Genomic DNA, 25,364 nt, shown 5'->3' on the forward strand with positions numbered 1-25,364 from the left:
CAAATCAGAGTGGGCAACCTGATGCCCTTACATTTTAGGGAATTCAGCCAAATTCCAGGTCCCTTCCCTCACCAGGCCCTAGCTTCCATTCTTGGTAGAAGGCTGTAAATTAAAGATTAAGAAGTCAAAAGAGACATGTTAGCAAAAGGTTTTGTTTTTTTTTTTTAAATCTCATTGGTATATCTATTCAAGATAATATGAGATGATAGTCTGATATGATCCATACCGATTTCTCAGACTTCTTCCTGCTGGTGAGGTTTCCTCTTAATTTCTAACATCTGAAGAAGAAAATCCCCTTGTTTTAGGAGAGGCAGGCGACGACCACTCTGGCTCATTCAGTGCTGTCGATGAGCTTGCTCTGTTCTTGCAGAAACCTTTCACGGTGCAAACGTGTAGTTTTTCACTACATTTAACAAGATATAAAAATCATTGCAGATTCAGATTGGCATTGTTCTAGAGTAGCTTTGAGACATAGGATAGTTCAGGCTTCGCTGTACCACACTGCAAGCGTTCCCGTGCCTGTCAAGCCTCCCTTTCTGCAGATGAAGGAAGGACCTCAAGGGGCCAAGAAGGCAGCCCAGGTGTGTGGGACATGTCATCATTCCCCGGGTATCCTCCTATGGAGGAATTCTCAGCAGCATTTAGGTTAAACCCTAACAATGTGTTAGATACCATGGGGGTGAAAGAACTAAGTTTCTGTCTTCCGACAGCACACATGTTTGAGTTAATCCAGAGGCTGGGATTTAAGAAAAGGGGTTGGGGGTAGGTCACTAGGGAAAAGAGAAAGAGGGCCAGGCTGTCCACTCCGTGTAGCCTCCAGGAAGCCATGTTGCCCAGGCCTTGAGTCCAGTGGCTGAGGTTGTGTGTCTGGTGGTGTCAGTGAATGTGGACATGCTTATGTGTAATGATGGGGTCAGATGATAAGACAGGGCCAAGCGGGAAGTTCACTTGACTTTTCTGTCCCCACCTCCACCAGCTCACAAGGAGCCTGGAAAAGCCAGAGCCAACAGCCTCGTGACTCTCGGGAGCCAGCGGGCCTCTGGGCTCTTCCACAAGCAGGTGACAGTTGCCAGACAAACCAGTCTTCCCGGAAGCCCACAGGCCCTCCGAAACCCTCTCCTCCGCCAGAGGAAGGTAGGCTGCTACGATGCCAACGATGCCAGTGATGAGGAAGAGTTTGATGGAGAAGGGGACTGCATTTCACTCCCAGGGGCCCTCCCGGCTCCCAGCAGGCCTCTGGCAGAGGATAACTCGAGGTGTGTCTTAATTTCCTCTTCCAAGGGCATGGACGTCCACAAGCAAGAGGGACGACCCCAGAAAACACTGGTCAGCAAGGCCATTTCGGCGCCTCTTCTTGGCAGCTCAGTGGACTTAGAGGAGAGTATCCCAGAGGGCATGGTGGGCACTCCTTCCCATGCAGCCAACCTCACGGCCTCTGCAGGGGCCCCCAAGGGGAGCCCTGGAAGCTGGTGGAAGAAGGAACTGACAGGATCAAGTTCTGCACCCAAATTGGAATACACAGTCCATACCGACACCCAGAGTCCGATGAACACTGGGAGCCCCGGGTCCCCCCAGCAGAAGAATGAAGGCCTGGGCTCCAGGCACAGACCAGTGGCCAGGGTCAGCCCCCACTGCAAGAGATCTGAGGCTGAGGCCAGGCCCAGTGGCTCAGAGACAGTGAACCTGACTGGCAGAGCCAATGATCCATGCGATCTGGACTCGAGAGTCCAGGCCACTTCTGTCAAAGTGACTGTCACTGGCTTTCGGCCAGGTGGAGCTATGGAGAAGGTAACTGACTTTCTCTTAGTTACTTGGAATGGAAGTGCATGAATATGTGTGAGTGAAGATGGAGTCTGTTGTAAAGCATGGGGAAGCTGCCAGTGGGAACGGATGATGGCTGGAGAATTATCTTTCAACAGAGTCAATCACTTAAATACCTGGACTGCTTGGGAGCTTTTTTTTTTTTGGAGATGGAGTTTCGCTCTGTCACCCAGCCTGGAGTGCAGTGGCGCAATCTCAACTCAGTGCAACCTCCGCCTCACAGGTTCAAGCGAATCTCCTGTCTCAGCCTCCTGAGGAGCTGGGACTATAGGTGCACACTACCACACCCGGCTAATTTTTGTATTTTTTAGTAGAGACAGAGTTTCACCATATTGGTCAGGCTGGTCTCGAACTCCTGGCCTCAGGTGATCCACCTGCCTCGGCCTCCTGAAGTGCTGGGGTTACAAGCCTGAGCCACCGTGCCCGGCCAAGGGAGTTTATTAATGTATCAGCAGTTGTTAGTCATGAGATCATTTGGCCCGAAGATACTATAGCATCCCTGTCTTACCTGTACACAGCGCCTGTGGCCGACAATGGAAAGGCAGTGTGGCGCAGGGAAAGTAAAACCCTGGGCCTGGCATGGGCTCCACCGCTGACAAGTTGGCACTGGTCGAGTGACAACTTGGACAAGTTATTGAACATTTCTGAGCTTAGTTCTCTGGGCTGGTGCTCTCTGCCTTGGTCATCTCACAGAGCTGGAGGAACCATCAAATATATGTTAAGAGTGATTCCCTCCAGCTGATAAGGTTATAAATGATCCTTAGGTTTTTCCAAATTGCTGCATTGGTTATATATAATTATAGCCACTCATAACCTTGCTGAGTGGAATGTATAATGCACCACATTAAATGCAAGTTAATATTGGTTACGTTACTACTTGGTTACGAGTATGTTAGAATTATCAAATTGTTCATTTTTTGAAATTTTCAATATATCTCTACTTTATGAAGGAGAGAGTACAAGAAATCAATGTTGTTTAGACTCTCCTTAACATAAATAACCTCTCTCGGTCTCTCTCTGAACAAAGAACCTGAGATGACTTATAAAGCCATAGTATTAAAGATGTGTGTTCAAGCGGTTTATATAAACATATATGTAAATAGACCTGGAAAATGATAAGTCATAAAAACTATACCAGGCTTTGTTAAAAAGCCTTTTTTTAACCTTATTTTTAATAGAAATGCACATCTTTTTTCCTTCTCAAATATCATATTTTACCTGCAACCACTACCTGTGTTTTAAAATATAGTTTGGCCATTGGGTAAATTTCTTCTTTTAAAAAGTATCGGCCGGGCACAGTGGCTCACGCCTGTAATCCCAGCACTTAGGGATGCTGAGGCGGGTGGATCACCTGAGGTCAGGAATTCGAGACCAGCCTGGCCAACATGGCAAAACCGTCTCTACTAAAAATACAAAAATCAGTCAGGTGTGGTGGTGTGCACCTGTAATCCCAGCTACTCGGGAGTCTGAGGCAGGAGAATCGCTTGAAGCTGGGAGGTGGAGATTGCAGTGAGCTGAGATCATGCCACTGCACTCCAGCCTGGGCGACAGAGCAAGACTCCATCTCAAGAAAAAAAAATAAATAATAATCACAAGTTTTGGATAACTGTATAAAGGCAAATTAGGATGTTTATTCATAATAATTTATATCTATTAAAATAAGAGCTTTTATAATTCTAAATTCATACTCTCAGAACTGTTGAGCAGCATTTGAAACTTGTACACAAGACTAATCTTTCTCATAAAAATTTTAGTTACAAAATTTGATTTTATTTATATCTGAGAAAGAAAATAGAATGAATTGCGATGAAGTATATATCCTCAAATATTGGAAGAAAAAACCTTCCTCTTTTGGTAAATGAGTTATATTCTGTTTTTATTTACTACTTGATTTAAATTGAAGTGAAATTTATATAACATGAAATTAACCCTTTTGAAATGCACAATTCAGTGGCACTTAGTACATTCACAATGCAGTATGACTCACCACCTCTGTCTAGTTCTGAAACTCCTCTACTGTTTTTATGTTACATTTGTGTTACTAATACATAGAAAATGAACTGAGTTACACCCTATGTAGGTTTCCCTCCACTGGTAACTGACGTTTTATGAAATGATTTCTTACCAAAGCTGCTGAAAGACACATTTTCCCTTTCACCTCTGTGCTCTGCTGCCACCTTTGGGCCACTTTATGACTCACAGTGGATAAGTTTCACATGAATCTGATTTAACTGTTAGTTTTAGAATTTTATTGCATTAGATGTTAGGTAGAAGAAAGGAAGAGAAAGTAATGGACCCTTAGCCAAAGTGAAGTCTTGAAATATGAAATGTCAATTTTGTTTATCTAGATTCATTCATTCCCTCACTACCAAACTAAGGAGTTCGTTTTATAGTCTTGGATATCTCTATGCAATATAATAATATCTTACATCTGTCTAGCCTTATATGTGCTGTTTTTATAATTGTTCTCATTTAACCGTCTTCTTTTAACCTCCATGCGTAAGACTGGGAATGTTTTATCCCCATTTTAGAGTTGAAAAAATGGAGGCTTGGGGAAGAATGATAAGACCATTTAATTCCTAGCAGACCTTAAACCCACAGTCTGGATCTGCTGGCTCCTAGTCCAGGGCCCCTTTACCTTTTCCTAAACTAGCTCTGCTCTCTGTATATGAGCTCACGGTGCAGAAAGCCTGAAAGCTGTTTCAAGTGGCTTGTGGTTGTCATTGTTTGCCAGGAATCTCTGGGAAAGCTGACCACTGGAGATGCTTGTGTCCCTACCAACTGTGAACTAGCCAGTGCTCTGTCCCATCCGGATACCAGCCACCTCGCAGAGAACCTGCCCGAAGCTGCACCAGAACTGGGGCAACAACCCATGACTGGTAAGATTATTTTCCCATTTGTTAAACTTAAAGATGGGTGGGGAGATACCCTAATGAAAACATTATACAGACCGGGCGCGGTGGCTCACACCTGTAATCCCAGCACTGTGGGAGGGCGAGGCAGCGGGTCACTTGAGGTCAGGAGTTTGAGACTAGCCTGGCCAACATGGTGAAACCCCATCTCTACTAAAAATACAAAAATTAGCTGGGCATGGTGGCGCGCACCTGTAATCCCAGCTACTTGGGAGGCTGAGGCAAGAGAATCGCTTGAACTGGGTAAGTGGAGGTTGCAGTGAGCTAAGATGGCACCATTGCACTCCATCCTAGGCGACGAGAGCAATACTCCATCAAAAAAAATTATAATAATAAAGCATTATACATAGATAATTTTTAGGAGAAAAATCTTTTACACAAATTAATATTTAAATACTGCCTGCATTTAGCACCTTTACTAGATCATTGTGCCTAAACTCATCATTTTCATGCCATGTTGATACATCCAATTTCAGTGAATTGACCCTTTTTACCCTTTTCTGACACCAACAAGACATAAGATGAATCAAAAGGACTTCCCACCCGTCAAAATCTCAGCACTCTGCCTATGTGAAATCAAATGCACTGAGAAATGGCAACAAAAACCTCCACAAAGGACAAGTGAAATGATACTGAAAAACCACATATAAGTGTTGATGAGAGATTAAGTAACATCATGGAGGCAGAAATCATCTCAGTATTTATTTAGGGGCCAGGCACAGTGGCTCATGCCTGTAATCCCAGCACTTTGGGAAGCTGAGGCAAGTGGATCACAAGGTCAGGAGTTCAAGACCAGCCTGGCCAACATGGAAACCCTGTCTCTACTAAAAAGACAAAAAAATTAGCCATGCTTGGTGGCAGGCACTTGTAATCCCAGCTACTCAGGAGACTGAGGCAGTAGAATTGCTTGAACCTGGGAGGTGGAGGTTGCAGTGAGCCAAGATCATGCCATTGTACTCCAGCCTGGGCTACACAGCAAAACTCTTGTCTCAAAAAAAAAAAAAAAAAAGGAGGAAATTAGTCAGGTGTGGTGGCCTGTGGCTGTACTTGGAGGCTAAGACAGGAGGGTTACTTGAACCTAGGATTTTGAGACTGCAGTGAGCTATGATCATGCCACTACACTCCAGCCTGGGTGACAGATCTAGACCCAATCTCTGGGGGAAAAAAAAGTATGTGTGGGGGTGTGTGTGTGTAAAATTTGGCTATCCATCATCTAGTAGTTGCACAAAATAATATTGTAAAACATGATTTTTTAAAATCAAGCTAAATTAAGTGACTTTGCTTCCTTGTTAGTGGAGACCTTTATTGAAAATTGGGATTCTGGCTGGGCGCGGTGGCTCATGCCTGTAATCCCAGCACTTTAGGATGCCAAGGTGGGCGGATCACTTTAGGTCAGGAGTTCAAGACCAGCCTGGCCAACATAGTGAAACCTCGCCTCTACTAAACATAAAAAAATTAGTGGGTGTGGTGGTGCACGCCTGTAATCCCAGGTACTTAGGAGGCTGAGACACAAGAATTGCTTGAACCTGGGAGGCAGAGGTTGCAGTGAGCTGAGATTGTGCCACTGCACTCCAGCCTGGGGGACAGAGTGAGACTCTGTCTCAAAAAAAAGAAAAAAAAAAAAGAAAGGAAATTTGGATTCTAAACTTGCACTCTGTGGGTAGGGGACCCTCTTCTCAGTGGCTGGTGATGACTGTGATCCCACTTGTCGAGCTCTGTGGGAGTCCCGGCAGTCCTCTGCAGCTTTCAGCTGGTTGTTACTGTCTCAGCACCTGCCTTCTGATTGGTTAGCAAACTACGGTGGTAGACAGAAAAAAGATAGCCTTACTTATTAGGGCTGTCCTATAAAATAAAAATATGGGCTGGGCACGGTGGCTCACACCTGTAATCCCAGCACTTCGGGAGGCTGAGGCAGGTGGATCCCTGAGGTCAGGAGTTCGAGACCAGCCTGGCCAACATGGTGAAACTCAGTCTCTACTAAAAATACAAAACAAAATTAGCTGGGCATTTTTGGCAGGCGCCTGTGATCCCAGCTACTCAGGAGGCTGAGGCAGGAGAATCGTTTGAACCCGGGAGGTGGAGGTTGCAGTGAGCCGAGATCGCGCCACTGTACTCCAGCCTGGGCAAAAAGAATGAGAATCCATCTCAAAAAATAAAATTAAAAAAAAAAAAGGAAAACCTCAGAATATCTACCTCATACCCTGATGGCTACTCACAGAAAAAAATACAGGCCCCTGAGGTCTTTGTTCTGCGATCCGAGGCTCTTGGTTCCTTTGTTAGTGATGAGGCTGTTACTGTGGTTTCTGGTTTGTCTTTTGGGTTCACATTTACTTGCTGAACAAACACAGGCATTTTTTTGTTAGCCATTTGACTTTACTGCGAAGTGTGTTAAAAAGGGTTCTATTTGGCCGGGCGCGTTGGCTCACACCTGTAATCCCAGCACTTTAAGAGGCCAAGGTGGGCGGATCACGAGGTCAGGAGATCAAGACCATCCTGGCTAACACGGTGAAACCCCATCTCTACTAAAGATACAAAAAAATTAGCCGGGCATGGTGGTGGGTGCCTGTAGTCCCTGCTACTCGGGAGGCTGAGGCAGGAGAATGGTGTGAACCCAGGAGGTGGAGGTTGCAGTGAGTCGAGATTGTGCCACTGCACTCCAGCCTGGGCCACAGAGCAAGACTCTGTCTCATAAAAAAAAACGGGGGGGGGGGGGTTCTATTTGAGGGAGATGAAGTTACACTGAGGCAGCCTTCAATGTCACCTTTGAAAGTAAGGCTTCATTTGAGGCCAGCATCTTCATACATTTTAAGAGTGCATGTTCTACATAATAGTCCTCTGGAAGTTTTCTTGGAATCCAGATTTGCTTTGGAATAGAAGAGAGTTAGCAAAGGGCTGTTTTTTTTTTTTTCACTAAACCAACATTTCCTACTTGCAACTTCATGCAGAACATTTGCTTTCCTGCCACCGAGGAATTTCTTACTCTAGATAGGCCAGGTTTTGTCAATACTGAGGGTTTCATCAGTGATAGAAAATGTGGTACGTATACACCACGGAATACTAGGCGGCCATTAAAGGAAATGAGATCATGTCCTTTGCAGGGACATGGATGGAGCTGGAAGCCATTATCCTCAGCAAACACACACAGAAACAGAAAACCAAACACCGCATATTCTTACTTATAAGTGGGAGCTGAACAATGAGAGCACATGGACACAGGGAGGGGAACAACACACACTGGAGCCTGTTGGGGATGGGGTGCTGGGGGGCGGGAAAGCATCAGGATCAATACCTAACGCATGCGGGGCTTGATACCTAGGCCACGGGCTGACAGGTGCAGCAAACCACAATGGTTTGCTATGTAACAACACATTTACCTATGTAACAAACCTGCACATCCTGCACATGTATCCGAAAACTTAAAAAAAAAAAAAAACACTGCGGGTTGGTACCTTAAGTAAGTGGGTGTCTGCGTGTCAAGTGCTCTTCTGTTATAGTTAGCGTAGGAAGAATTTCATCTCCCAGCCCCGGGCTCCCTGGAGCTCTGTGCACCTCTGTGACTGTACTGACCCTGGCAGGTGCAGGTGTTTGGATGCTTTTCTGCCTCGCCCTCTCTGGATTTCCCACAGATAATGAACCTTGAGAAAGGTGCAGCTGTGTGTCCCTTACACCCACTGAGCAGCCAGGAATGCTAGAGCAGGAACTGATTATATTTAACAGGCAATAATATATGTGCTGTATTTAATTAACATGTCGAAACATAATATATTAGTTACCATTTAATTCTTTTAGGGTCCTTGTTAGGATTGATCGAGTTGCAATGACACACTGGCACCCTCGAGGGCTTTTGGGGTGTATCTGAAATATTCGATTACCTGATCGCTAAAAGATTTTAGAGGTTCTGTCTCCTTTTGTTAGATATTTCTCTCTCCTTCCCAATGAAAAGAGTATCTGTGACCAGTTGGTCCTGCTGAGTACTCGAGTGCTGGTAGCAGTTCTTCTTCCAGTGTTACTACAAATAGCTTAGCTGCTTTCCAATATGTAAGAAGGATGTTCTTCAAAACATCTCTTTGGTTTTTTTTTTTTGAGTTTTTTTGTTTTTGTTTTTGTTTTTGTTTTTTGAGACAGAGTCTCCCTCTGTCACCCAGGCTGGAGTGCAATGGCACGATCTCGGCTCACTGCAACCTCTGCCTCCAGGGTTCAAGCGATTCTCCTGCCTCAGCCTCCTGAGTAGCTTGGATTACAGGTGCCCGCCACCACACTCGGCCAATTTTTGTATTTTTAGTAGAGACTGGGTTTCACTATGTTGGCCAGGCTGGTCTCAAACTCCTGATCTCAAGTGATCCGCCTGCCTCAGCCTCCCAAAGTGCTGGGATTGCAGGCATAAGCCGCTGCGCGTAGCCAAAACATATCTTTTTTTAAACTGAAATATCCAAAAATGCATAAGTGATCAAAGAAGGAATACCTTATCATTAAAAAAAAATCCTCCTTAATATTCCAAAATGACCCGTACACCGCACGGTGGTTAAGCACATGGGTGCATACGCAGGCTGCCAGGGCTTAGGTCTGAGCCCCAACATTTGACCAGGGAAGGGACCTGGATTAGTCACTGTTGTCCTAAGTTACATACCTTATGGGGTTGTTGAGGAAGAATCAATGACATTTTCATGTGTAGCATTTGAAACACAATCTAGTACCTAATATGTTGAATAAGTTATATTATGTGTGTGTATGTGATTTTCCTAAGAGAAACATATGCATGTATTTATCTGCCTAGTATATAATACACATTCAATAAGATACGTGTGTGTGTATATATGTGTGTGTATGTATACCTACACACATGATTTTCTTAAGAAAGTTTTAGAAACTTTAGAAACACAGGAGCAAATGGCCGGCCAAGATGCGTTGATGGTGAGGTCTGATTTTGAGAGCCATTTAGCTCTCTGGCAGCAATTGACTCTGTCTGTTAAAGGGTGGCTCTTGGAAACCGGAACGAGAGGAGGAGGTAGCTGTTGGAAAAGCTGTCAGAGCTGTTGTGAGAAGCTGAAGCAGTGTGGGGAATCCAGGCCCCTTGTTTGTCACTAAATGTTTAACTCTGTTATGAACGGGATACATGTTTATTCTAGAAACTTAAGAAATTACAATTGAGAGGGAAGTTTTGAAAGATAGTATAGAAATCACCTAAGCCCAACAGAAAAACCTCTGTTAATATTTTGGTCTGTATCATTTGAGTCTTGTGTGTATATGGGTGTGAATAAATGTGTAGTCCTGTGCTTTTTTTGTCTTTTTGCAAAACAAACAAACAAAAAACTACTGTGGTAGTCACCAGTACCTAACAACCTTTTTAAACCTCATATATCCGCAGAAAATAATATTTGAGCAGCCTCCTGGCGTCAGTAAGACTGCTCCTGAACCCATGGGCCTGACCAGCAGGCTGTCCCTTGTACTGACAACTCGGGTGTCCTCACACCCATAGCCTACTCTAGGAAACCGCACTGCTAGCCTGCAGGCCCTTCCATACCCAACATCATCTGGAGAGGCTGCTGGACCCTCCACCCCACAGATGTGCTGTAATGGAGTCAACCTTCCTCCCATGATTGGTTTCCAGAGGAAAGGTTGTCTTGAAAGGCGACAACCAAAGGCTGTCTCAGTGTAATCTCATCTCCCTCAAATGAAGACCTTTTAAGTTACAGAATTTGCAATAAAGTCAAATTGCTAACATGAATGACCTGTTCAGGTTTATTCAGTGAGCGAATATGAAATGTATTTATTTATTTTTGAGACGGAGTCTCGCTCTGTCACTCAGGCTGGATGGAGGGCAGTGGCTCAATCCCGGCTCACTGCAACCTCCGCCTCCCAGGTTCAGGCAGTTCTCCTGCCTCAGCCTCCTGAGCGGCTGGGATTACCGACGTGTGCCACCACGCCCAGCTAATTTTTGTATTTTGAGGCCGAGGTGGGCAGATCACGAGATCAGGAGTTCGAGACCAGCCTGGCCAATATGGTGAAACCCCGTCTCTACTAAAAATACAAAAATTAAGGCCGGGCGCGGTGACTCACACCTGTAATCCCAGCACTATGGGAGGCCGAGGCGGGCGGATCACGAGGTCAAGAGATCGAGACCATCCTGGCTAATCCAGTGAAACCCCGTCTCTACTAAAAAATACAAAAAACTAGCTGGGCGAGGTGGCAGGCGCCTGTAGTCCCAGCTACTCGGGAGGCTGAGGCAGGAGAATGGAATGAACCCGGGAGGTGCAGCTTGCAGTGAGCTGAGATCCAGCCAGTGCACTCCAGCCTATTTCACCATGTTGGCCAGGCTGGTTTCGAACTCCTGACCTCAAGTGATCTGCCTGCCTCAGCGTCCCAAAGTGCTGGGATGACAGGCATGAACCACCACCCATGGCCTGAATATGAAATTTAAAAACAGACTTTAAATCCCCTCCTTTTGTGTCATTGCTACTCCCCCCCACCACCCTCACTACCGCCCATATTTGCTGTTACCAGAAGCAGGAATGTTACGTTTAAGGGGGAATTCAAAAAAGGTTTAGCAGAGAAGGAAAAGAGCATGTGGCTTTGAGTCTTGGCAGACTCCTGGCCTTCCACAGTGGGCCTGGAAAGCTGGTCTCCATGGGGGTCTCGATGATCCAACCTTGTTATTGCCAAGGGCTCTCCACGCAGAGGCCACATGGTCAGGATTCAGGCAGTAGCATGGGCTATGGAGCCAGCTTCCTGGGGCAGCCGCTGGCTCTGCCACCTGTGAACTCTGTGACCTCAGAAACATCACTTAACCACGCTGTTTCTCTGTCCTCATCCTTCCAGTGCAGATGGTCACAGGACATACCTCAGTGTTAGGAGGAAAAATTAAACATATGCAAAACTTTTAGGACAGTGTTAACTCCTTAATTATTGGAAAACCTCTTAGCACAGTGCTAAGTCCTAATAATTAGTTCTTAATGATTCACATAGCAGTGTCAGGAGGTTACAAAAATGCAATGAAGATGATTTATGTGTGAGCTGTGGAACGAACATAATATTTGGGGTAAAGTTGGTTTGACTGACTTCTCAAACCAAGAGCCTTCATGGAACTTCATTTTTCACTCCAACCTCAGACCCATAGTTCCTAAGAAAATAGCTTTGTTCTTTTTGATGCCAGATTTTTTTTCCCTGTTGCAAGATGCTGTGTTTCTGAGGTGGAAGATTAGCCCAAGACTATGCAGGGCCTTACGAAGAGGCACTTTCAGGACCGAGTGGCTGTTGGATCCCCCCTCCTAGATGGCTTCCCACTGTCCACTGGTACACATCCCCCTTGCCCTGCCACCTCCAAGATTTCAGGCTTTTCTTGCTTCTCTGCTTTCATTCTGTTGCCTTTTTTTTTTTTTTTTTTTTGGAGTCTTGCTCTGTTGTCCAGGCTTGAATGCAGTAGCGCAGTCTCAGCTCACTGCCCTCTACCTCCCAGGTTCAAGTGATCCTTGTGCCTCAGCCTCCCAAGTAGCTGAGATTACAAGTACGCACCACCACGCCTGGCTAATTTTTGTATTTTTAGTAGAGATAGGGTTTCACCATGTTGGCCAAGCTGGTCTGGAACTCCTGACCTCAAGTGATCTGCCTGCCTTGGCCTCCCAAAGTGCTGGGATTACAGGCGTGATCCACCACGCCCGGCTGCCTTTTTTTTTTTTTTTTAATTGGCACATAATTGTACATACTTACAGAGCACAAAGTGATACTTCAATACCTGTATACATTGTGCAACGATTAAATCAGGGTAATTAGCATATCCATCACATCAAACGTATCATGTCTTTGGGGTAGGAACATCCCAAAATCTCTCTTCTAGCTATTTCAATAAATGCAATACCTTATTTTTTTATTTTTATTTTTTCTGAGATGGAGTCTTGCTCTGTTGCTCAGGCTGGAGTACAATGGCACAATCTTGGTTCACTGCAACCTCCGCCTCCCAGGTTCAAGCAATTCTCCTGCCTCAGCCTTCCAAGTAGCTAGGATTACAGGCATATGCCACCACGCTTGGCTAATTTTTGTATTTTTAGTAGAGACAGGAATTTCACCATGTTGGCCAGACTGGTCTCAAACACTTAACCTCAGGTGATCCACCCTCCTCGGCCTCCCAAAGTGCTGGGATTATACGTGTGAGCCACCATGCGCAGCCCTGTTTCGTCTGTTTGTTTGTTTTTTGTTGTGTTTTGTTTTTAACTCAAACTGCCTTGGCTATTCCGAGTCCTTTGTGGTTCCTTCCATGCACATTTTACAACTGTTTTTTTTTTTTTTTCCCCTATTTCTGTAAAGAATATCATTGGAATTTTGGTAGGAATGTTACTGAATCTATAGATGACTTTGGGTAGCATGGACATTTTAAGGGTACTCTTCCACTGTCTTCCTCACCTTCCTCCTCCTCACTCTCTGGCCAAACTCCCCTTGTCAGCCCCACTCGAGTCCCCACTTCCTCTGTCCAGACTTCCCGGGATAATCTGGCTTCTCACTCTCCCACTCCTCTGAATTCGTCAAGACAGCCAGAGCTCGGTGTAAACCTGTATCCCGGCTTTCGTATTCTGTATGTTTTCCCAGTTAGCCTCAGCCCCTGCACTAAAAAGGAAGCCTCCTGAGTTTGGCACTTAGACTGTTTTACACGGAAGTACATCATTCACATCCCCCAGTGTTAGCCAACCCCATACACGACTGGCCAGATGCTGGGACTGGCCATGAGGGCCCTGCTGCATCCACGCAGAAGTAGGGAACCAAATAGAACAACAGCCTGACGCCTGCGGCTTTGCCATCAGAGGGTGAATGGCATAAAAAGACCGAAGTGTGCAGTGATTAAATCAGGGTAATTAGCATATCCATCACATCAAATGTATCATTTCTTTGTGGTAGGAACATCCTTCATCATAGAAATACCAAAAGAGAGAAAAATGGGCAGATGCAAATGTTTCTTCTGCCGGCTAGTCTGAGTTCTCTTGGAGTGTCTAAAGCTGGGTGGTATTTGTTAGATGTGGGTACTCTATAATTTTAGAGAGAAAAGCAGAAAGACAGGAAAGGCCTCCATTTAGGCCACAGAATGCCTTTTTTTTTTTTTTTTGAGACAGAGTTTCGCTCTTTTTGCCCAGGCTGCAGGGCAATGGCACGTTCTCGTCTCACTGCAACCTCCGCCTCCCGGGTTCAAGCGATTCTCCTGCTTCAGCCTCCCAAGTAGCTGGGATTACAGGTGCCCACCACCATGCCCGGCTAATTTTTGTGTGTGTTTTTTGTTTGTTTGTTTGTTTGTTTTTAGTAGAGATGGGGTTTCGCCATGTTGGCCAGGCTGGTCTCAAACTCCTGACTTTAGGTGATCCACCCGCCTCGGCCTCCCAAAGTGCTGGGATTACAGGCGTGAGCCACCATGCCCGACTTTCTGAAAAAGAAAAAAATATTTGGGATTGTTTAAAATTTTCTGGTTTTTAATAATTGAGAGGCTGCTTTCTCATATTTTCCCTTTTATCTCCCCTACAACCTCTCTTGAGTATGTACCTTCTGTTTCCATTCTCCACATAGGACTGGACAGCTCCTCAGACCTCATCTCTTCCCCAGGAAAGAAGGGGGCCGCTTATCCTGACCCCAGCAAGACCTCTGTAGACACAGGGCGAGTCAGTCGGCCGGAGAATCCCAGTCAGTCTGCATCACCCAGGGTCGCCGACTACAAGGCCAGGTCTCCAGTCAGGCTGCCCCATGAGGGCAGCCCCTCCCTGGGGGAGAAAGCAGTGGCTCCCCCTGACTGCAGCAAGACTCGATCAGCATCGGAAACCAGCACACCCCATAATACCAGGAGGGCGGCTTTCCTCAGGGGAGCGGGACCTGGGGCAGAGGGAGTGACAGCAGCTGGGGCTGTCCTGCCAGGAGACCCCCTCACATCCCAGGAGCAGAGACAGGGAGCTCCGGGTAACCACAGTCAGGCTCTGGAAATGACAGGAACCCGTGCACCTGAAAGCTCCCAGGAGCCTTCCCTGTTGGAGGGAGCAGATTCTGTGTCCTCAAAGGCACCGCAGGCCAGCCTCTCCCTTCTGCCATCCACTGACAACACCAAAGAAGCATGTGGCCGTGTCTCGGGGCAGTGTTGCCCGGCGGGGAGTAGAGAGAGCCCTGTGACGGACATTGACAGCTTCATCAAGGAGTTGGATGTTTCTGCAGCGAGGTCTCCATCTTCCCAGATGGGGGACAGTGGCTGTCAGGAGGGCAGTGCTCAGGGCCGCCCACCAGCCGGGGCTGGAGGTGGGAGCTCCTGCCGTGCCGAACCAGTCACGGGGGGCCAGACCTCCTCCCCAAGGAGGGCCTGGGCTGCTGGTGCCCCCCCTCACCCACAGTGGGCCTCCCAGCCTTCGGTTTTAGATTCAGTTAATCCCGACAAACATTTTACTGTGAACAAAAACTTTTTGAGCAACTACTCTAGAAATTTTAGCAGCTTTCATGAAGACAGCACCTCCCTATCAGGCCTGGGCGATAGCACGGAGCCGTCTCTGTCATCCATGTATGGCGATGCTGAGGATTCTTCTTCTGACCCTGAGTCACTCACCGAAGCCCCACGAGCTTCCGCCAGGGACGGCTGGTCCCCTCCTCGTTCCCGTGTGTCTTTGCACAAGGAAGATCCTTCGGAGTCAGAAGAGGAACAGATTGAAATTTGTTCCACAAATGGCTGCCCCAATCCACCCTCGAGTGCTGCTCATCTTCCCACCCAGGCTGCCATCTGTCCTGCCTCAGCCAAAGTTCTATCATTAAAATACAGCACTCCGAGAGAGTCAGTGGCCAGTCCCCGTGAGAAGGCTGCCTGCTTGCCAGCCTCATACACTTCAGGCCCAAACTCTTCCCAGCCACCTTCACTCTTGGAAGTGAGCTCTCAGGAGCATGAAACTCATGTGAACATAAGCACTTCACAGAACCACAGGCCCTCGTGTGCAGAAGAAACCACGGAAGTCACCAGCGCTAGCTCAGCCATGGAAAACAGTCAGCTGTCTAAAGTAGCCAGGCATTTTCACAGTGCGCCCATCATTCTCAGCTCCCCCAACATGGTAAACGGCTTGGCACGTGACATGCTAGATGATGAAACCCTGAATCAGTACGAAACAAGCATTAATGCAGCTGCCAGTCTGTCCTCCTTCAGTGTGGATGTCCCTAAGAATGGAGAATCTGTTTTGGAAAACCTCCACATCTCTGAAAGTCAAGACCTCGATGACTTGCTACAGAAACCCAAGATGATGGGTAGGAGGCCCATCATGGCCTGGTTTAAAGAAATAAATAAACATAACCAAGGCACACATTTGAAGAGCAAAACCGAGAAGGAACAACCTCTGATGGCTGTCAGAAGTCCCGACTCCAAGATTCAGATAGTGAGTTCAAGCCAAAAAAAGGGTGTTGCTGTGCCTCCTAGCCCTCCTCAGCCGAAAACCAATCTGGAAAATAAGGACCTGTCTAAGAAGAGTCCGGCAGAAATGCTTCCGACTAACGGTCAGAAGCCAAAGTGTGGTCCGAAGCTGAAGAGGCTCAGCCTCAAGGGCAAGGCCAAAGTCAGCTCCGAGGCCCCTGCTGCGAATGCCGTGAAGGCTGGGGGGACGGACCACAGGAAACCCTTGATCTCACCCCAGACCTCCCACCAAACACTTTCTAAGGTGGTGTCACAGCGGCTCCATGCAGCCGACCGCGAGGACCCTGACAGAAACACCACAGCCGCCCCCAGGTCCCCGCAGTGTGTGCTGGACAGCAAGCCACCTCTTGCCACCTCTGGGTCCCTGAAACCCTCAGTGTCTGACACGAGCATCAGGATGTTCGTGTCGCCCCTGACCTCTCCCAAGCCTCCTCCTGAGCAAGGCGTGTGGAGCAGGTTCCACATGGCTGTCCTCTCTGAACCTGACAGAGGTTGCCCAGCCACCCCTAAATCTCCTAAGTGTGGAGCAGAGGGCAGGGGGCCCCGTGCTGACTCTGGGCCGGTGAGTTCCACAGCATCTAGGAACGGCGTGTCCGTGGCAGGGAACAGACAGAGTGAGCAGCACCTGGCCAGCCACATGGACTCGGCAGCAGACACAGCCCAACCCAGGCCAACTGGCGAAAAAGGAGGCAGCATAGTGGCCAGCGATCGCCTTGAAAGAACAAACCAGCTGAAAATTGTGGAGATTTCTGCTGAAACAGTGCCAAAGACTGTATGTGGTAACAAGCCAGCTGAAAGTGACAGACAGGGAGGGTGCTTGGCCCAGGGCAACTGTCAGGAGAAGAGTGAAATCAGGCTCTGTCGCCAGGTCACAGAATCATCCACAAGTCACCCGTCCTCACTCCCGTCTCATGCCCCACAGGCGGAGCAGGAAATGTCACGATCATTCGGCGTGGCGAAACTGGTGTCCTCCTCCTCCTCCCCTCAAATGGCCATTAGAAAGGCAGATTCCTCCCAGGGAAAATCAAGCCTGATGTCAGACTCCCTAGGGGTGGCCAGAAGTGGCATTCTAGGGGGGCCCTCGGGGGAGGACCATCTCTACTTCACCCCAAGGCCAGCAACCAGGACCTACTCCATGCCAGCCCAGTTCTCAAGCCATTTTGGACGGGAGAGTCACCCCCCCCACAGTCTGGGTCGCTCTCCTCGTGACAGCCACGTCCCTGTGACAAGCAGTGTTGTCCCCGAGACAAAGGCATCCAGAGGTGGTCTTCCCAGCCTGGCTGACGGACAGGGCGTATATAGTGTAAAGCCGCTGCTGGAAACATCGAGGAATCTTCCAGCCACAGATGAAGGGGATATCATTTCAGTCCAGGAGACAAGCTGCCTAGTCACAGACAAAATCAGAGTCACCAGACGACACTACTGCTATGAGCAGAACTGGCCCCACGAATCTACCTCATTTTTCTCTGTGAAGCAGCGGATCAAGTCTTTTGAGAACCTGGCCAATGCTGACCGGCCTGTAGCCAAGTCCGGGGTTTCCCCATTTTTGTCGGTGAGCTCCAAGCCTCCCATTGGGAGGCGGTCTTCCGGCAGCATTGTTTCAGGGAGCCTGGGCCACCCAGGTGATGCAGCAGCAAGGTCGTTGAGACGCAGCTTGAGTTCCTGCAGCGAAAACCAAAGTGAAGCCGGCACCCTCCTCCCCCAGATGGCCAAGTCTCCCTCAAGCATGACACTGACCATCTCCCGGCAGAACCCACCGGAGACCAGTAGCAAGGGCTCTGATTCGGAACTAAAGAAATCACTTGGCCCTTTGGGAATTCCCACCCCAACGACGACTCCGGCTTCTCCCGTTAAGAGGAACAAGTCCTCGGTGCGCCACACGCAGCCCTCGCCGGTGTCCCGCTCCAAGCTCCAGGAGCTGAGAGCCTTGAGCATGCCTGACCTTGACAAGCTCTGCAGCGAGGATTACTCAGCAGGGCCAAGCGCCATGCTCTTCAAAACTGAGCTGGAGATCACCCCCAGGAGGTCACCCGGACCTGCTGGAGGCGTTTCGTGTCCTGAGAAGGCCGGGAACAGGGCCTGTCTAGGAGGAAGTGGCCCTAAAACCAGTGCTGCTGAGACACCCCGTTCAGCCAGTGAGGTGGGTGAAGCTGCGCAGGATCTGCCTTTTAGAAGAAGCTGGTCAGTTACGTAAGTATCTGTCTGCACTTTTATTTCAGATAAACTTGTTTCATTTTGAAATAGTTTTAGATTTATAGAAAAGTTGAAAAGATAATGCAGAGTTCCCACTTTTTTTTTTTTTTTTTTTTTTTGGGGCGGAGTCTCGCTCCATCGCCCAGGATGGAGTGCAGTGGCACGATCTCCGCTCCTTGCAACCTCTGCCTCCTGGGTTCAAGCGATTCTCCTGTGTCAGCCTCCTGAGTAGCTGAGATTATAGGCGTGCACCAGCATGCCTGGCTAATTTTTGTGTTTTTAATAGAGATGAGGTTTCACCATGTTGGTCAGGCTGGTCTCCTAACCTTGTGATCTGCCTGCCTCGGCCTCCCAAAGTGCTGGGATTATAGGCGTGAGGCACTGCGCCCAGCCCCCACTTACTTCTTACCCACTCTTCCTAATGTTCACATCTGTCAAAACCACGGTCCATTTGTCAAAAGTAAGAAATTAATGTTGGAACAATACCATTAACTACAGACTTCATTCAGATTTTGCTGAATAGATTCTGCTAATACCATTTTTCTGTTCCAGGATCCAGGATCCACATTGCATTTTAGCCTCCGTGGTTTTTAATATCATTGCTGGAAAAATAAAAGTGCCTGCAGGGAAACGTGTTTACCAAAGTGTTGCTCTGAGGAGAGGCTTCTAGAGAACATGGCACTTAAGCAAAAGCAACCTGAGAGGAGTGTGCAGGGGAAAAGAGTGCAGCGCAGGGGGGAGTTTGGACCTTTGGAGGTGGCTGGAGTTGAACGGAGAATTTCTAACAGATTTTAAAATATTTCACTTGAGGCCAGGTGTGGTGGCTCATGCCTGTAATCCCAGCACTTTGGGAGGCCGAGCCTGGTGGATCACTTGAGGTGAGGAGTTCGAGACCAGCCTGGCCAACATGGTGAAACCCCATCTCTACTAAAAATACAAAAATTAGCCGGGAGTGGTGGCGTATGGCTGTAATCCCAGCTACTCAGGAGGCTGAGGCAGGAGAATCACTTGAACCCAGGAGGCAGAGGTTGCAGTGAGCTGAGATCGCATTACTGCACTCCAGCCTGGGCAACAAGGGTGAAACTCTGTCAAAAAAAAAAAAAAAAAATTCTTGGGACATGTACCATTGTGCTAAATCTTCCATTGATGAACATATTGCAATCTTTCCATTGTTGCTTCACTTCTCAGCTTTTTATGCAGGTACATTTTTTAAATTATCAGCAGACAAAATATGTCTCATCCTTTTCCTATTTATTCATATTCTTTTCATTTGCCATTTTTCAGTATTTGGAGTATGCTGGCCATGAGTCCCACATTACAGACTGGCTCACTGAAAGATTCAAATACTTCCTCCAGTCAAATATCCCCAACTGTTATTTCCAACAATTCCTTGTTACTTACCGGCTTTATTACTTTGCGCTTTTGTTTTCAACTTCTGCATATTGATTTATACCTAACTGTTATTTTTAGCTGTGTAATCTTAAACTAGTCACGTGAATTCCCTGGATTCCAGTTTTCTTAACTGTAAAATGAGCAAACTATGAGAATTCATCCATGTTGTTATGAATATAAAATAAACTATTGCTAATAAAACTCTTTTTTTAAAAATTTATTTATTATTATTATACTTTAAGTTGTAGGGTACATGTGCATAATGTGCAGGTTTGTTACATATGTATACTTGTGCCATGTTGGTCTGCTGCACCCATCCACTCGTCATTTACATCAGGTATAACTCCCNAAAAAAAAAAAAAAACCCGGTGGCTCAGGCCTATAATCCCAGCACTTTGGGAGACCGAGGCAGGTGGATCATTTGAGGTCAGAAGTTCAAGAACAGCCTGGCCAATATGGTGAAACCCTGTCTCTACTAAAAAATTAGCCAGGCATGGTGGCGGGCGCCTGTAGTCCCAGCTACTCGGGAAGCTGAGGCACGAGAATAGCTTGAAGCCAGGAGGTAGAGGTTGCAGTGAACTGAGATCGTGCCACTGCACTCCAGCCTGGGCGACAGAGCTGACTCCATCTCAAAAACAATAAAAATAAAAATATTTCACTTGGACCTATGTATTGAATATTTTAAAATATGTCAGAAGTGTCCTGTTAAGCTCCAGCATTGGTCCCATAACTTCTTGAGGGGATCTCTGAATTCATAGCAATTCCCCTTGCCATTGGCAGTGAATGACATTTCTGTTCAGCACTCAGGATTTATTCTTCCATTAGTTTGGAATAGAAGTTGTGACCAAAAAAGCATGACAAACAGAAAATACCTGCAATATAGTAGAAAGGAGATCATTTTAAATGCATTCTTATAAAATGAAGAAATTGCTTTTTTCTTTAATGTTCTTCAAATATATTTATATTATTTAGTTTGGATCAACTTCTGGTCTCAGCGGGGGACCAGCAAAGATTACAGTCTGTTTTATCGTCAGTGGGGTCGAAATCTACCATCCTAACTCTCATTCAGGAAGCGAAAGCACAATCAGAGGTGAGTGAAACACAGTTCAGGAACATGAACTGCGGCTGTGTGAGTGCCCAGGTATGTGCCACCCGCCCAGACAGCCGAGGAGAGCCCGTCCCAAGTCCTGGAGATGGAGGACTGCCTTGGGTTGCGAGTTTCACAGCTCAGTCTGACTTTGGCCTCATGTGCTGCTAGCCAGCTTCAGAAGCTAGACCTTGTCTTGAATGTTCAGGTGCCACATGGGTGTCACCGCTGTTTTCATCCCCCAAGTAGCAACTAGTTGCCATCCTCCTGACTTCTATGTGTGGAGTTTGTTTGCAGAGAGTCCTCAGAGCAGAGCTAGACATCTTGGAAATAATGCAGAATGACCTCAAGTACCTCTGGCCACCTAACTGTAGACATAAACTAGTCAAGGGAGCCACCTGCTGGTGAGAGAAGAGTTACATCGGTGTAGTCCCGCCCTTGCCCTGAAATACGGTGGACCCTTGAACAACATGAGGGTTGGGGCGCTGACCTTCATGCCGTGGAAAATCCGCATATAACTCTTAACTCCCCCAGAAACTTAACTACTAACAACCTACTGTTGACCGGAAGCCTTACTGATAAACAGTCAATTAATACAAGTTTCTTCAGTTTTATGTATTATATATTGTCTTCTTACAACAACGTAAGTTAGAGATAATAGAATGTTATTAAGAAAATCCCAAGAGGCCAGGTGCAGTGGCTTACGCCTGTAATCTCAGAACTTTGGGAGGCCGAGGCGGGCAGATCACTTGAGGTCAGGAGTTCAACACCAGCCTGGCCACTAGGGTGAAACCCTGTCTCTACTAAAAATATAAAAATTAGCTCGGCATGGTGGTGGGTTCCTGTAGTCTCAGCTACTCGGGAGGCTGAGGTGAGAGGATTGCTTGAACTTGGGAGGCGGAGGTTGCCATGAGCTAAGATTGCACCACTGCATTCCAGCCTGGGCGACAGAGCAAGACTTCATCTCAATTAAAAATAATAATAAGGGGAAGTGTATTTACTATTCATTAAGTGGAAGTGGCTCATCATAAAGGGCTTCATCCTTGTCATCTTCACACTGAGTAGGCTGAGAAGGAGGGAGGGGTTGGTCTTGCTGTCTCAAGGAGGCAGAAGAAACCCCGAGTGTGAGTGATCTGTGCAGTTTGAGCCCGTGTTCAAAGGTCACCTGTAGAAGAGCATCTGAACCCTGGAGTACAAGGAATTACAGATAAAATCTTTCAGTAAATCAGCTGTGACAATAAACATTGACAGAAGAAACCATAGGTTCACATCTAGGATACTAATCTGAAGATCAATTTCTTAGGGCTATAGAGATTTGAACCCTAATGAATGAGTATTTTCTATTTAGAGAAATAAATATGAATGGTTCTTTAGTGGTAGTATACCTGGGTCACTGAAGTCATCTAAGAGTGTGGTTCCAGAAATTCAAATATTACCCAGAGAGGGGCTGTGCAGTTTCTCAGCCAAGGACCAGCCTTGGCACCTAGTGAGGAGTTGGCCAGGATGTGAGGCGAGAGGTTGGAATAGAGGAACCAGTCCCTTCAGGTTCCACTCCCTTCTGATTCTCAGCTGCTGGTTTGGGTCTGTGCAGTTAAGAAATGCCTTGACAGGAGGATCATTTGAGGCCAGGAGTTCGAGACCAGCCTCATCAACATAGTGAGACCCCCATCTCTCAAAAAAAAAAAAAAAAAAGATTAAATTTAAAAAATTAGCCAGGCATGGTGGCATATGCATGTAGCCCTAGCTACGTGGGAATCTCAAGCAGGAGAATCAGCTGGACCCAGTAGTCTGAGGCTCAGTGAGCTATGATCATGCCACCGTACTCTGGCCTGGGTGACAGAGCAAGACCCAGTCTCTAAAAGAAAAGCAAAATGTCTTGAGATGCTAAGCACTTTCGCTTTCAGTAAGAGGAGGGAATAGCCCCTCATCTCTCTTCCTCCTCCCACTTGTTATTACAATAAGGAAATACTTCATGTGTGAAAGTTGCACTCTGAGACCAGTCAAGGGGGCACAGGTGGGGTCACACGTGTCCAGGCCCCCTTTGCCCCATACATTTTAGTGTTAGATGAAATGTCAAAGGAGAAGACCAGACTGTCCAGCCAACCACAAGCAAGATGTGCATCTTCAGGGACCTCAAACAGCAGTATGGCCAGCATGCCAGAGTGCTGCCCGAGGGGGGCTTATTCTAGGGCCTTCCTCACCCGCTACTCCTCAGGCTCACCATGAGGCAGGGTTGTGGTTTGGTTTGAAGACCATTCCTATTCATCAGAACACAGCATTCTTCTCCCTTTCTTATTTTCTCAGTGTCTTCAGAGAGGAGCGGTGAGCAGGGCTATCCTTACTCTGCCATCCTCAGTCTAGAAGTTTCCTGCCTTGCTTTTTCCAATGAGTATGGTTTGCAGGTAGTAAAAATAGAACTGCACAGAACTATTTTCTGTGTCCTTGGCAGTGCTGTGAGAGATTCGAGGCTGAAAACCCTGGCCTCCTGACTTCAACACGCCCAAACCTTGGAGAGTCTTGATGCTGATCTGGCCACGCTGAGACTGTGCTGAGGCTCTCAGAGGCAAAATGTGGCCCAGGAATCAGCTCCTAGCATATCTGTGTCCCTAAACACCACTGGAAAAAATGTGAACACATTGAAATGTTGGTGATTTGACTTGTCTTAGAATGCAGGAGGGCCTCATTTTCAAATATTGTCTCTTTGCTCCAATAAAACATTTAAATACCTGGTAAGTTTTCCTATTTTCAGCATCACATTACCTCCCAGAAGCTGGATAAAGACCATTTACTGGGCTCCGTATTCCCATTTTGGTTTGGAAAGCCTAGTCCACCTTTCTCCCCATCGATCCATGTGTGAGCACACACAGGGTTGAAGGTGCCCAAGAAGTCAACCTCCTAACTCCCCCAAAAGTTCTGCAGGACAGTCTAGGTTTTGGTTGGAGTGAACTTTGGGGGTTTTTGAGACAGAGTCTCACTCCATCACCCAGGCTGGAGTGCACTGGCATGATCTCCACTCACTGCAACCTCTGCCTGCTAGGTTCAAGCAATTCTCCTGCCTCAGCCTCCCAAGTAGCTGGGATTACAGGTATCCGCCACCATGCCTGGCTAATTTTTGTATTTTAGTAGAGATGGGATTTCGCCATGTTGACTAGGCTGGTCTCCAACTCTTGACCTCAGGTGATCTGCCTGCTTTGGCCTCCCAGAGCGCTGGAATTACAGACCTGAGCCACTGCGCCCGGCTATGCTTTCTATTTTATGACATCAATTAATTAATTGCACCTGAAATCCAATGACCTGAACATGGGGAGGGAGATGTAGAAAACACATGGCCTCGATATGCTGTTATCCTGCCTCTTGCCACTGACGCTTATCTTTCTGCTGTCGCCAGGACTGGCTTTGCTAAATTGTAGACTTAAAGGATTATAGAATAAAGGATTCCCATCGTGATCAAATTATGTGCTATGATTTTTTTTTTTTTTTTTTTTTTTTTTTTGAGACAAGGTCTCATTCTGTCGCCCAGGCTGAAGTGCAGTGGCGTGATCATGGCTCACTGAAGCCATGACCTCCCAGGCTCAGGTAATCCTCCCACCTCAGCCTCCTGAGTAGCTGGGACTACAAGCATGCATCACCACACCTGGCTAATTTTGTAGAGACAGGGTTTTGCCACACTGCCCAGGCTGGTCTCGAACTCCTGGGCTCAAGAGATCTGCCCACCTTGGCTTCCCAGAGTGTTGGGATTACAGGCATGAGCTACCACGCCTGGCTGAGAGCCAAAGAACCTTTAGGGTCTGCAGTGAAAAGCCCTTCCAAGAGGACTGACATCAGAGCTTCCTTACTCTTGGTACAAGGAGATATGTTTTCCTTTTCTTAATTTTTTGCAGCTCCAGCTCAAAGGATAATTTTTGTTTGTTTTCACTAGAATAAAGAAGATGTTTGCTTCATAGTCTTGAATAGAAAAGAAGGCTCAGGTCTGGGATTCAGTGTGGCAGGAGGGACAGATGTGGAGCCAAAATCAATCACGGTAAGTGACAAAGTCATTAGGCTCTCAGCAAAATCCCTCCTTAAGCAGCCTCAGAATGTGATCAGGGCACAGATTCCAATCAGCGGGTTCAGAGATTGCTGGGTTTCATAGCTACCAACATCAAAAGGGAGAAGTGGGAGAAGTAGTATGTAAGGTTTTCGTTGACAAAGACAAGCATTTTTAACACAGAGCTGACATGTGTAGGCCATTTTCAGTCCCTATAAACACAATTCGCTATAGCCTTATAATTTACCTAAATATTTTAAGCAGTAGAGAACATTAGAATCAACTGGCCAAACTTGTGTTTGTTTATACAATTACTTCTTTCTCAAAAACAGTCACTGAAAATTTTACATCATTCAAAAGCCTTCGGGACCATCCAGAGGGTCACCTTCACCGCACGAGCCCAGGCCTCGTTCATCTTCGTATTCCCATTGCCTCCTGGATGCCAGGCCCATGTCAGACACTAACAAGAAGTTGAGTTAAAAACAAAAAATGTGTGGAGACACTGGCATTGACATTTGTGATCCATCCCCC

At 46.9% G+C, this 25,364-nt stretch overlaps 1 protein-coding gene across 1 annotated transcript in view; it reads left to right on the forward strand.

Annotated features, from left to right (window-relative positions):
• The window catches only part of PDZD2 (PDZ domain containing 2), a 326,600-nt gene that overhangs the window by 287,549 nt on the left and 13,687 nt on the right, over window positions 1-25,364 (forward strand). Inside the window, exons 18-22 of the mRNA XM_025388677.1 lie at window positions 977-1,788; window positions 4,556-4,700; window positions 14,274-18,324; window positions 20,692-20,809; window positions 24,726-24,827. Of these exons, the coding sequence (XP_025244462.1) occupies window positions 977-1,788; window positions 4,556-4,700; window positions 14,274-18,324; window positions 20,692-20,809; window positions 24,726-24,827 (5,228 nt within the window). The remainder of the gene's footprint in view (window positions 1-976; window positions 1,789-4,555; window positions 4,701-14,273; window positions 18,325-20,691; window positions 20,810-24,725; window positions 24,828-25,364) is intronic.

This window comes from Theropithecus gelada, chromosome 6 (assembly GCF_003255815.1).
Source record: "Theropithecus gelada isolate Dixy chromosome 6, Tgel_1.0, whole genome shotgun sequence".
In the NCBI taxonomy this organism is placed as follows: Eukaryota; Metazoa; Chordata; class Mammalia; order Primates; family Cercopithecidae; genus Theropithecus; species Theropithecus gelada.